At 46.6% G+C, this 12,729-nt stretch overlaps 1 protein-coding gene across 1 annotated transcript in view; it reads right to left on the bottom strand.

Annotated features, from left to right (window-relative positions):
- Window positions 1–10,697, bottom strand: part of SHISAL2A (shisa like 2A) — a 354,318-nt gene extending 343,621 nt beyond the window's left edge. The window contains exon 1 of the mRNA XM_069232659.1: window positions 10,288–10,697. Within this exon, the coding sequence (XP_069088760.1) occupies window positions 10,288–10,475 (188 nt within the window). The 5' untranslated portion in view covers window positions 10,476–10,697. The remainder of the gene's footprint in view (window positions 1–10,287) is intronic.
- Window positions 10,698–12,729: the final 2,032 nt, after the last annotated feature.

The raw sequence follows: 12,729 nt of genomic DNA, 5'->3' as shown, positions 1-12,729 counted from the left end.
AGTATATGGTTTGGTCCCCTCTGGGCCTTCAGTATTGCCTATTGCTTTTCACTGTTTTTCTATTGCTTTTTATGCCAATTTATGATTGCTACTGTACATATAATAGTTTGTTACTTACAACCTATTGGAGAATTGCCTATCTAGTGTTTTAGTGTTTGTGTTACTGTAATAAGGAACCTTTATTTTCATTACACTGAGTGTTTCTTTCATGTGTGTAAGTGCTGTGTGACTACAGTGGTATTGCATGAGCTTTGCATGTCTCCTAGATAAGCCTTGGCTGCTCATCCACAGCTACCTCTAGCGTGCCTGGCTTTGAGACACTGCCTACCCTTCACTAATAAGGGGATACCTGGACCTGTTATAAGGTGATAATACCATAGGTACTCACCACACACCAGGCCAGCTTCCTACATCAGAGAGCTCCTTTTTTGTCCCCTGCAGTTTATAAATTAAAACCAAATATAGAACAGTGAGCAATTAACTCATCAAAGAGTGTTATGATTCCCCCCCACACTTTTTCATTAACATAATGTTGCAAAACAGGTTAATTTGAGCGCAAATCAATACTTATTATTAAAGAGACCCCCCTCCAACTATGGTGTCATGTTTTAAATTCTGAGTTTGCACTTCTCCAGACAAAGCACTCTTAAACTATACCTGCTACCAGTATGGATGACCTGTGACTCCTACACCTTGTAGTCCTCAGTCTTATGTAACATTTCCTATACACAGATTTACACATATATGATGATTGTCTCTGTGTAATATATGTGTGCTGTAAAGTGCTCTGACACCCTAGACTGGTATGAGGGATGTATGATGGAACAACACATGTGTGTATCATGCATGCCTTAACAACGCGGTCTCAACAATGACCATGTCTTTACCACGCATGCCTTTACAGCAAATTTCATTGTAAAGGCATGTTTGGTAAAGGAACATGCATAGTAAATTCTCCCCACCCTGCGCCCTTACACCTGATACCATACTCCACCCCGCCCAAGCACTTAAAACTGCCTCTGCCCTGAGGCCTAGCCCCCCACCCTGAGCCCTAAAAGTACCCTGTCCTAAAAACTACCCTGATCCCCGCCCGCACCCTGAAGCCTAAAACCTACCCTGAACTGTCCTAAAAACTTACTTGACACCCCAGCCCCCATCCTGAAACCTAAAACCTACCCTGCTCTGTCCTAAATACTACATCACCCCCACCCTGTACCCTAAAACCTACCCCATGCTGTCCTAAAAGCTACTCAACCCACACCCTGTACCCTAAAATTTACCATGCACTGTCCTAAAAACTACCCCAACCCCCAAGCCCTCATCCTGAACACTAAAACCTACCCCACCCTGTCCCAAAAACTACCTCGAGCCTACCCTGTCCTAGAAATCACTCCAACCTCCCACCCTAAGTCAGGCCCCAGCACTACTTACCTCTCTCTCCTCTGCTTCTTCCTGTTCCACCCAGACAGCTAGACAGCTCTCTATGCTGTAACCACGCATACGTGTGGTAAAAACATGTTTGGTAAAGGCATGCGTGCTAGACCCATATGTGTGGTAACGACAGTGTGGTCAATGCATTGCATTGATTGCATTGTAAGTGATGTTTCCTGGTATGATTGGTGCTTTAAAACTAGTTAAATGCATCGGAGAGAGAGAGAGTGGTGATGGATGGTAGTGAGGGAATCTGTGGCGGAGGTGGTCATTGGGGGGGTGCCAACAAACAATGTGCCACAGGGCGCCACCAGCACTAAGGCCGGCCCTGTCACACAGCACAGCAGTTCACAGGAAGGAGGCAGCACAGACTGCCATTTAACAGTCAGACAAGGACCAAGCAGCAATCATAGGCCTTACTGGACTTCATAGTCAGGCGGGGGCCCAGAGACTGACCCCGCCTGACTAGAAAGAAAGCTCCCAATAGGCAGCACAGTGCATGGCAGGCAGCACAGGAATTGACAGGAAGCACTGTGCCCAGAAAGCAGCACAGGCCTCTTAGGACTTCACAGGTGGACAGCAGCACAGGGCCTGTTGCTGCCTAACAGGCAGCAAAGGGCCCAGAAGACAGGAAATTGCAGGCTGCACAAGACTTGACTGGAAGCGCTGGGCCCGGCAGGCAGCGCAGCCTTTTAAGGACACCATAGCCAGGCACCAGCACACAGCCTGCTACCACCGGACAAGCAGGAAGGGTGCAACCAGTGGAACCGCACTTGCCAGGCAATGCCTGCCAAGCAGCAGGTAACAGGGAAGATGCACATTACTTGGCAGGCAGCACAGAACATAGAGGGTTTCACAGGCAGGTGGTGCAAGGCAGCCTGACAATACCTGACATTCAGCAAATGACCTTACAGTCAGCGCAACTGTGCCTAGCACACTGTCTTCGACCTTACAGAAGTCCGAATCCTCGCAGGCAGACCGAGGCCTGATAAACAACATAGAACCACACAGACTGGCAAAACAAACGGCTTCACCAGTGACACAGGGTGAGTCTTGACACAATTTGTTTGGAGTGATGCCGAGTTAGTCTGGCTGGCCAGGCCTGTCACTAACCTCTCAGCCCTCTCTCTCTCTCTTACTATGGCCAGGTACTGCTGAGGCCTCCCACCCATCCCAGAGTTTTCTCTCCCACATGTCCCATTACAACTTTTCAGACAATAAAACACACTTCTAGGATTAGGGGTCGTAAACCCCTAGCCGTATTCTATTTGTGAAATAGCAAATGAAGATCAATCATCACTTAAAACATGTATACACAGTAACCCCATCATATTTACAGCTTAATTTACATGTGTAGATGTCTAGCCTTAACAGAGGTGCTAATAAATCTGATTTCCTAATATTATCTAAATTCAGTTGCTGGATATCCACTTCAGTGACTGCGGATGAGATCATGACTGGTCCCGATGAGTCCCAGACCCAGACCCACCCCTCTGGCTAAGTGGCCCTCGGGTAGGTCAGTCCATATGGTAGGGCACCCCTCCCCCCCCCCGTATCAAATCCCTACCACGGCAAATCTTCTAGGTGCAAACTTTGTGCAGGGGGCCCACCTCAAGGTTGTCCCTGTCCCCCCAGAAATTGAGTGTCTCCTATGCCCCTGTGCACTATCATAATGACACTGTGCATTATCATTAGGGGGGCTGCTATGAGAAAGCTCCAATGTGAGTGCAGAGAGCGAGCCTGCATGGGTGCAGGAGAGAAGAGATACATACTGCCATGCCCCCCTCCCCGCCACCTCAACCACCTCCCCCGCAACCAGAGACAAATCCTTCATACAGAGAGAACGTGTTACTCCGCCGTCACGGCGTGGCGCTCACATTCGAAGGGGGAATGCACTAGACTTTCTCTGAAAGATGAATGGACGTGGTTTTCTTGTATGTCAGCGCACACTTTTTCTCACACTCTGTGCTATCTCACCCCAGATGTGATTCTAAAGTATGAGGGCTTGTTGTCACTTGTGAGCATTTGTTAGTTCTGGTTAGTTATTATCAGGTCTCGTAGGTCCCCTAGCCTTCTGCCATTTTGACATTCTCTGGGTGGGCCGACTTTTCAGGGACTTCTTTCACAGCAGGGTGGGCTGCCAGTACCCAATCATGACCCCCTTCACCACCTATAGCTGTGGCACCCTACAGTGTGGAGCAGGTTTGAATAGTTTAACAGGGCGGATTTGGGTTTCTAGTCAGGCGTGGCATACGTACCCTTTTGGTGTGGTGTGTTTTGGTATTCTGTCGCCAGGATTTTAAGAGGGGTGGCTAGATTCTTTGTTTTTTTCCAAGATGTGTATCTGTATGTTTTTCATGTAACTTATGACTCTTATATTTTCAGATGTCTGAGTGAGTTCACAATGTGTGCAGGTGAACGTCCTTAAGTTGGGCCAGAGGGCAGTGCGACTTTCTCACAGTGATTGTCAGTGGGTCATAGAGGTGTGCAGACTAATGCACCTTCAATCCTTGGCCTCTCTGCGAACCACAGAGAGTGGTAGTTGCATATGCGAGTACTTGTGGAAAAGTGTGAGCTATACAGATGGAAGGTTTCAGAATAATGAGCCAGGGAGAAGAAGAGCACACGTGTCTAACAGAGTAAGAGACTGCAGAATAAGTGGTGAGAAGGGAAGAATGGGAGTGATTTGAGACACTCTGAAGACTACAATGCCTTCCAAAGACCTTAGTAACGTTTAATCCACGGTTGCATGTTTTCAGAATGATTCATTTTTCTACTACAGTTAAAAAATATTGGAAAAGGCAATAGGTCTGACGTGTTTTAGGTACACATGTTTGCTGTTAATGAACATGCCTGGATACAATAATAGGAAAATCACAGACAGGGACTTAAATGCTTGTCAGGTAGCTCAGTCAGTATTGTAGTTTATATGTTTTAAGCCACGCCCTTAAGTATAAAGGTCACACCTCTTGGCAAGGATTCCTAGTTAGGCTTATTTGGCCACACCTATTTTAGAGACACTCCACACCTTTCTGGTCCCATATACAGCACTGGCTGCATTATTGTTTGTTGCAGTATGGTGTGTTGTTCTTGGTAGTTCGTGTCTTGGAACGTTGTATCTTGATGTGGTGAACTGGAGCGTTGTGTTACATGCTGTGTGCTAGAATAATGCGGTTGTGGTGTGGTGTGTTGAGGTGTGTTGGAACATGGGCTGTGTCAGATCTGTTGAGTCACCATCACGGTGCTTTATGGTGCTGCATATAATGGCCTGTTTTTTTATGCTGTAGTGTGGTGTACTGCAGCCATTGTTGTATGTTGTGCTCATTGCTTAATTTGAGCTATTGGTTCTAGATGGAGCCCCTCGGAGCTCATTTTGTGGACTGCACTTTTTTTTTATATTCACACTTTGACCCAGAGCAAGAGAAAGACATAAAATAGAGAAAGATGGAGGAATAGAAATGTATGAACATAGTGAAAGAGGGAGCATGAAAGATGAAAAAGAACTTAGATATGAGAAATAAAGGGTATTTAGCCAAGGCATCAGTAGAACAGGCGGCCGATGTCTTAGAAAAGCCTTTGCCTCCGTCACTTACTATTTTATAAAATCAGCACTGATTGTTTTGTGACATAGTTTATTATTCTATAACGGTGTGTTATCGATTTGAATGTTGTGGCTTGGAATATTGCGTTGCGGTTTGTTGGACCCAAATGGAAAACACAGTAGAATGGCTGTTGTAGTGTGTTGTTGCGTGTCGTGGGGTAGTTTATGATGCCACTATGGGTGGTGCCTTTTTCATGGGGTGTTGTGTCACGGCCAGGTGTCTAGTGTGTTCTGTTAGTCCACCCGTGAAACCATATGATGAAAGATCGAAGTGGGGATGTTCGCTAGCTGATAGGCTTCACACCCTCCCGGTGCCTTACGAGCGCGCTCAATTCGCCTTGGGAAATTGCCCACACGGAATCATCATTAGACAAGCCATTATAACTCGTAGTCGCGCCACGACTTGTATCGCGTGAATGCCTCGGAATAGATAATCAATACCACCTCCCCCTCACCTCCTCCACTTTAAACTCACATACATCAACACCTTCGATCAGAGCTCGTGTTTCCCATGAGTGCTGGCACTTTGTGTACGAAAATTAGCAATGCTGTTTCTAGGAAATACAGCCACGATTACAGTCCTGGACGCATGTGAGATATCCAAATTAATTTGGGGTGTTGCAGTCCAGATGTGGATGGTTTGTTTAGTTGTACCACAAACTCCAGAAATCAGTGACTTGTAGGTGTAAAGTTCAGAACTGGAGGCTGTCCAGTTTAAGACATGAGTGAGGTGGTTATACGTGCCCTGACTTCTGGCAGAGTACTATCCATGGCGTGGGGTAGTGCGCGCGAGCGCGAGACAGCGCCTACTAAAGTGATATCACATCGTAGTGTGATCACGATAGAGAGGGTGCAGGGCCGGGCAGGCGCACAGTGCACTTCTAAAAACAAGACATCTCATGCTTCTTGGATCTCGTGATGTACAGTGTCCCGGCTCACTAACAATCCACGCCCACGGTTTCAACACAAAGGACATGAATGCTCTTTTATTGAGGGGTTACAAGACAGGGCGAACAAGGATGGTTTCCACGCTCCCACACCGTCACCGCAGCGGGCGGCATTAGTGGCATGTGGACTGAAGCCCAAGTGATGGGCGTGAGCCACAGAGGGGGAGGAGTGGAAGGACGGTTGAGGACATTGAATCATATGGAGGGATGAACGTGTGTAGGTGCGACTCGCAAAAAGAATGATTGCCAAAAGATGAATGTTCTGGCAAAGGGACAGACATAAGTGAGAATGCAGAGATGGATAGCAAGGTTGGGTGGAACGAGCAGAATTGGAAGAGTTGAAGCGGATGGAAGGAAAGATCGATGGATGGATGGATGTGCGAGCAAAAGTGGAACAGTTGAAGTGGATGGATGGATAGTACAGAGCAAGCAGAAGAATGTGAGTTAAAGTGGGTGGACAGGTGGGTCGGGTGGATTGCTCTGAGCTTGCAGCAGTGGAAGAGTTGAATCTGATGGATGGAAGGACGGGTGAATAGACATATTTGGTTTTGGATGGGTGGAAAGGTGGGTTGGGTGGGTGGATCTGAGGAGACAGAAGAGGTGGGATTGAAGTTGTTGGGTGGATGCGTAGAAGGGTAAGTGAATGTATGGGGAGAGATGGGTTGTGGTGGTGGAACAACTACTGCGGGCAGAAATGAATAAGTGAAAAAGGAAACGTGAGTGAGTCATTAGTGCGGTGGGTGGAAGCAGACAGATAAGTTGTGGACAAGTTGGTGGACGGTCAGGTATTTCTATAGCGCATTGCCCCAAGGTATCCAAAACCTGGATGCAGTCAAACACCAAGCTCAGCCCAGAACTTTAAAAAAAGTTGCAAAAAATCCGCTTTCAATGCGTGTATAATGAATTTCATACATAATCGGTCATAAACATTGGAGGGAGACAAATAATGTTACATATTAAAATGTATTTCATTGCGCCTTGAGACCCTCACGGGTGAGTAGTGCACTTTACAAATTCCCGATTGATTGATTGATTGATTGATTGAAGAAAACACAAGGAACTGAGCAGAAAGGACTTTTGATCTCTAATGTTGGGGGAGCCAGCCTCGTGATAGGCATCTGAGGAATGACTGGCTGCAACAAAACAGTTTTAAAAGCTCTCTCCTTTGGTCAAAGTACTGTGATAACAGGTGCATGTGCAGCCCGCATTGGAGATTTCTACTGACGATTCCAGACGTTCACAAGAATATTGGTGATCTGACCACTACCCACTTTCTAGGCTCCAATTCACAAAGTCCTCTGCAGAAAAGGCTGATCATGTGGTTTTTGTCTATGATTGAAGCAATTTTCCAACTTTTAGCTTATTCACAGAGAATTCCAGCAAGTTATTGATTACCGAGCCATCAAAGGCATGACGTTTATGCATGAAGACTTCCCATTTGATGGAAGAATCTGCGTGCAGCAATCTACTGCCAATGTACATGGGCACATGTAATTTTTCCCCATGCAGAAATCCCTTCCACATACATATGTGGATGCTCCTTGTCCATTCTCACACTCAAAATGTACCTTCTCCTGTGTCTTTGAGGAGCAAAAATCTGCGTTTGTTCCCTCGGCAGGAAACAAACCACCTACAACTCTTGGTACAAGAATGTCCCCTTCATGGTAAACATTTGTGTATCCCAGCCCAGAGCGGCCGACTGCATGTGCAACTGTTATCCTGATTTATTATTGTCCCCAGTGTCACTCTAATCAAGTTTACACACATGTCAAGTGCATGTATGTGTGTAGTCAAAGGTCAGCACATATATGGTTGAAGATTTGCGTGTTGTATGAGTCTGAGTTTTGGCCCAGGGGATCTATTTTGGATGAAAGACTGATGTTGCTGCTGCCCATATCCGGGAGAGGAGCCACATCACCAACTAAAAAGCCCTGATGGGCCCAGAGATTGCAACTTTCTAAAACTTTCTAAAAACACAATTGTGGATACCTGAGCGCCTGTCTATCCCCAGCTGAGGAAGCCACCACTGCTGAAGATGAGTGCTGCTGCACAGGCCTGCCAGACCAGACCAACTTCATCCAGTGGCCCTTGTTCCAACATGAGCTTACTCCTGTGGCCCCCACAGAAGTGAAGCTGCCACTGCAAGGTTGGTACATCAACCACACCTGCTGCACCCCTAGAAAACCAACACCAGCAACAAGCAAAAGCAAGGCTTAGCCTGAAACCAGAACAAGAGCCTAGAATGTACAGATGAACCTGCTTCATAGACTTAAGATTTTTTGCTGAGTGAACACCAGGGATCAAAAGACATTAAGCTAATCAGTGGGGTATTTGAACGAATCGCCACCTGTCCCTAATCAGTGCCTGTGCCCCCAAGACACTGGGAACTGTAGTCACCAAATGTATCCTATAGCAGGGAGAGAGAATACCTGAAGGGAAGTGTAACGCCTTACTGAAGCTCATAACTGAAATTACAACCCTGTAATTGCTTTCATATTGAACTGTGTAGTAATTAGTTTTGCGGTGAGATTAAGGTGCCTTCTTCATCTAAAAGATGAGCTTTAGGTTGGACAAGGTGCTACTGTGTCTGTTAGTTGCCTGTTGGGTTCTCAGATTGTGTCTCCAACACTACCTCCCAGAGATGCCTTGAGGTGCTCTTTCTCTCAGAGTCAAGTGCAGAACGAGCTGTACCAGACTTGACAGCGTTGGGATAAATCGTACCATGTGAAGGGTTGAGGCTTAAAGCAGCAGGGTGGGAAAGGGGATGTCTCTTTGGGCCCATTCCTTTTATGAGGCATGAGCAGGCTGGGCCAAGGAAAGGGGGCAGAGCTAAGTGCTGAGCACTAACCCACTTGCAAACGTACCTCTAATAAAAACACCCAGGGCTGCTGCTAATGCAAAACATGTATCTTCCACCTCCTGATATCAGCTCCTCACCGGAGTTGTGTGAGCAGGGCCGACATTGTGTGACACGTGGTGGCACTATATTTGCAGGTCTGCTCTACTTGGCCCAGTTTGCACAGCTATGGTAGGACAGAAGCCAGGACACCACTGCCAACCAGCGTCAACTACCAGGGTTGGGTCCCAGAAGCCTCTGACTGCTCTGTGATCCCCTGGACGGGTCTGGCAACTGGCATGTGAATATCAACAAGCAAGTCTGGTGGCTTTAAAACATTCCTAAGTGCATTTTAGTAAAAGCAAACATTCACCAATCATGAGTCTGTGCGTGACAATGCTGAAGGTAAATGTCCAAAGTCCTTATTATGTGAATCCAAATTCAAGTTTGGAGCAGAGACAAATATTGGGAATTAGAATTAGGATTTCTTAGAACTATGCTGTGCCCAATCAATATATCTCCTAAGGAGGAGTCAAGTGCCAAAATAGCCATTAGCAAAGCTTTCTATCGTTGGCAGTAACGAGCCTCCTTTCTCTCTTACGCACAGATCGCACTTGCACGCTATGGCACCACAGAAGAGACAGAAACAATCAATATCATATTCAGCCATTCACATTTTGTCGGCTGTAGAAGGATAACATGCTGAGTTGGGCACAGAGCGTACAAATTGCTACAAAAGGAACATTAACTAGGTGATCTACCCTACTTGCTGTATCTGCGGCCAAGTGGACTGGGTGAGCTACTCTCTCCTGGCACGCTACATGGGAACTAGCAGCTTTGTAAGATCACTCTAATACGTGCAACTTTGTACTAGTGCAAAGTGCGGCACACGCTGAGTAGGGGGATACATGTGCCAGACGTTTAGGGTAGAGTGCCAGGGAGTTGAGTCTCCACATCTGGACATCTCTGCACTTCCATCCACCACTTTAGCTTTAGTGTGAGCAGGGCTTAATTTGAGAAATAGGGAAATCAGAGAACCTGCTAGAGTGAGATAATTGGGCGGGGAGTGTCTGGTGGTGGATTAAAGAGGCTTAAAGTGGTATGGCTAAATACTCCCTTATTTCACACACAAACACCCTCGTGCTTTGCACAGCACCGGAAGTCTAAATAATCCCACAAAACAATGCCCCCTTCTCGGTGCACTTTCACTGCAAACACGTTCAGCTGTTAAATCCGAGTTCGGAGGCATCCCTGCCACAGCAGTAATTTTAGGAGCACACCTTAGAAAGGCCCCTTTCGAGAAAAGACGTGGTTTTATGCCTGTAAAACTAAAGCCAAAATCATGTTTGAGCACAAGAGTGAACTTACATTAACTTACATTCGCCACATGAGCCAAAATCATTGGATCCACTGGATAGTGCTCTGGTTCTGCGCGTGCAGTCCAGCACCTCTCCTCCTCCACCCTTGCTTACCTCAGCCACCACATGTAGTTGTGGTCATAGGGGAAGTAGCTGTTGGGGTCGTCGCAGCAGTACTTGTTGTCCCGGAAGCCGCAGCAGTAGACGGCCCCTACCTCGCTGTCCGCCGGCACCCTGGGGCAGCTGAAGGCGCTCACCAGGACCTTCTCTGCGTTGGTGTAACTCGTGCATTCCGCGCTCATGGTGCCCGGCGGGGCTCGTCCAGGTGTGGTGGTAAGGGGTGAAAGTATCAGGCATGCAGCGCCCCTGGCTCCACAAGCCGCCAGCAGGGGGAGAGGGAGGCAGCAGGCTTCAGTGCATCCTCCAGAGGCGCAGCTACGGCGCGCTGAGAGCCGAGCAGGTGACCAGTCACTGAGCCCAGCGCCAGGCAGAGGCAGCTCTCTTACGAGGTGTGTGTAAGGGGGCGTGGGGCTGCCGCATCGTGAGTCCTCCAGCCCCCTCCTTCTCTTCACCACTGCCAGGTCAGAAAAGACACCTCCCCCAAACCTGCCTGCCGCAGTATCAGCGGACGCAGCTTCAAAGCGCTTCAGTCCTCTGCCGAGCTGAGCGCGGAGCACTGGCGTTGTCTCTAAGGAGAGAGTTGTACCTCACGGTTCATGCTTTTAAGAATACGAGAAAAGGTGCAGCGCAAGTCTATGTTCCCCTAAAATATGTGACTATTGTTAAATCCATGATATCGAAACCAGTCGTGGGAAAGACTGGGGTACGCGCTTCTGTTAACAGTGTTGAACGCACCTTACGGAATTAGGGAATTTAACGGGTCACATGTGCTAAAAGATCATGTTGAGTGATAACATGACGACGACGTGAGTTACTTCTATTTAGCAACATTATCTTCTAAGAAAACTGGAGATGTGTTTTTCCTTATGGATCTTCTCACCAAATCAGTTGGCCATCGTCTATAGGTTCCTCAATGATGCAAATACCAGAATCACGAGTTTTAAGCCTATTACCGCAAACGTCAGTTTTCTCCGAGTAAATATGGGCTGTTCAAAACATTTTCAGGAGGAAAAATGTCCGGGAACTATCAGGTAGGTTAAGCACCAATATCTGCATGTTATTCTCCCAAAATTATATTAGGCGACGCTCATGGCACCTGATAAATTCCAAACACAACTTTGTCGAATTTCATTGGTGCTATAATTATCACACATGATAAAGGATCACATTTAATGAGTTTTTAAGCCCCTCAATTTGAGTGTCCCATGTTGGGATGGCTTTTTGTCCCACCAGTAAAATCGGATGCTGCAAGGATCGAATTTTAACAGTTCCTATAACAGTTGCCTATTGCAAGTTCACCCTTTCAAGATGGTTTTGTGCTTACCACTCAAAAATCTGCAACAACTGTATTTACCAAGCTTTTGCCCCACATTAAATTTTAGCACTCCGAGGGCTGGCAACACCAGAAGAGTTCTAATCGTGATTACTGAGTTACCAGCAGTTTGCAACAGGTCTGCAATTTCTTGGGTCACTCCCAACGCTGGCATAAAGGTCGGATTATGAGTTGGGGCGATACTAAGGTCCATATGTGCGAACGCATTTTCCCATAGACACAGAATGGGTAAAACCCTTTGCTACATTTGACCCTAAGTGTGTATTTGCATCACATGCAGAATACCATATTTTGCCTATTTGCGGAGATGTGGTAATTATAGCATAACCTGCGAAAGTCTGTTTGCACAGAGATCAGAAATTACAGCCTGACTCATATTCAGGCCCTTAGTGGTATTCATCTTATCAAGCCTGGAAACATGAACGTTTGATTTGAGCACTGTGATAATCAAATCAGAACCTCCAGGCTGCGCATAGCTTAACACAGAACTGAAATAAATCCATAGGGCTGCCCCACTAGCTTTATCTACTGGTCAAGTGTATCCACTTGAGTGGTTAAGGTAGCCATGAATTCCTCAACAGTGATGAACCCACACTCATCATGTGTTGGGGCAGCAGTGTTGCTGAAGTGCCTGCAAGAATAGAATTACTGTGCACCTTTTCCATTCTAGAGCTCTTATTAAAAAGGAAACAATTTTGTCATTAGATGCCAAAGAAATTGCCACCACTCCCTGCCTACATTATTCTCTTCCTTCTAGCCCATCCGAACTCCAGCTGTGAGGCACTGATGTTAACTTGCGAATTAACTCATGTGCATTCTCTTCTGTCTAGGGAGTGGTATGTGAGGTCTCTTGCCTCAATGCTGCCTTCTTTTGTGCCAATACTCTGGAAGACAGTACTAGAGAGCTAATGATAGACATTAAAATATATAGCATTGTAAAGAATCCTATTCCTGCTTTACCATATGCAGGGCTTCACACTAAAATCGTAACTTCTCCTCTTTAATCTTTAACCTCATCCATCAACCGGATTTGCTCCACAAAAATGAACTCCCAGAAGCAAACATTGTTTTTCAAAATAGCTTCGCTCAAGAAGAATGCCAAC

The sequence above is a fragment of the Pleurodeles waltl genome, chromosome 4_2 (genome assembly GCF_031143425.1).
Source record: "Pleurodeles waltl isolate 20211129_DDA chromosome 4_2, aPleWal1.hap1.20221129, whole genome shotgun sequence".
Taxonomy (NCBI): Eukaryota; Metazoa; Chordata; class Amphibia; order Caudata; family Salamandridae; genus Pleurodeles; species Pleurodeles waltl.
The sequence above is the reverse complement of the archived record's forward strand: the minus strand, read 5'-3'. Positions and strand labels throughout refer to the sequence as shown.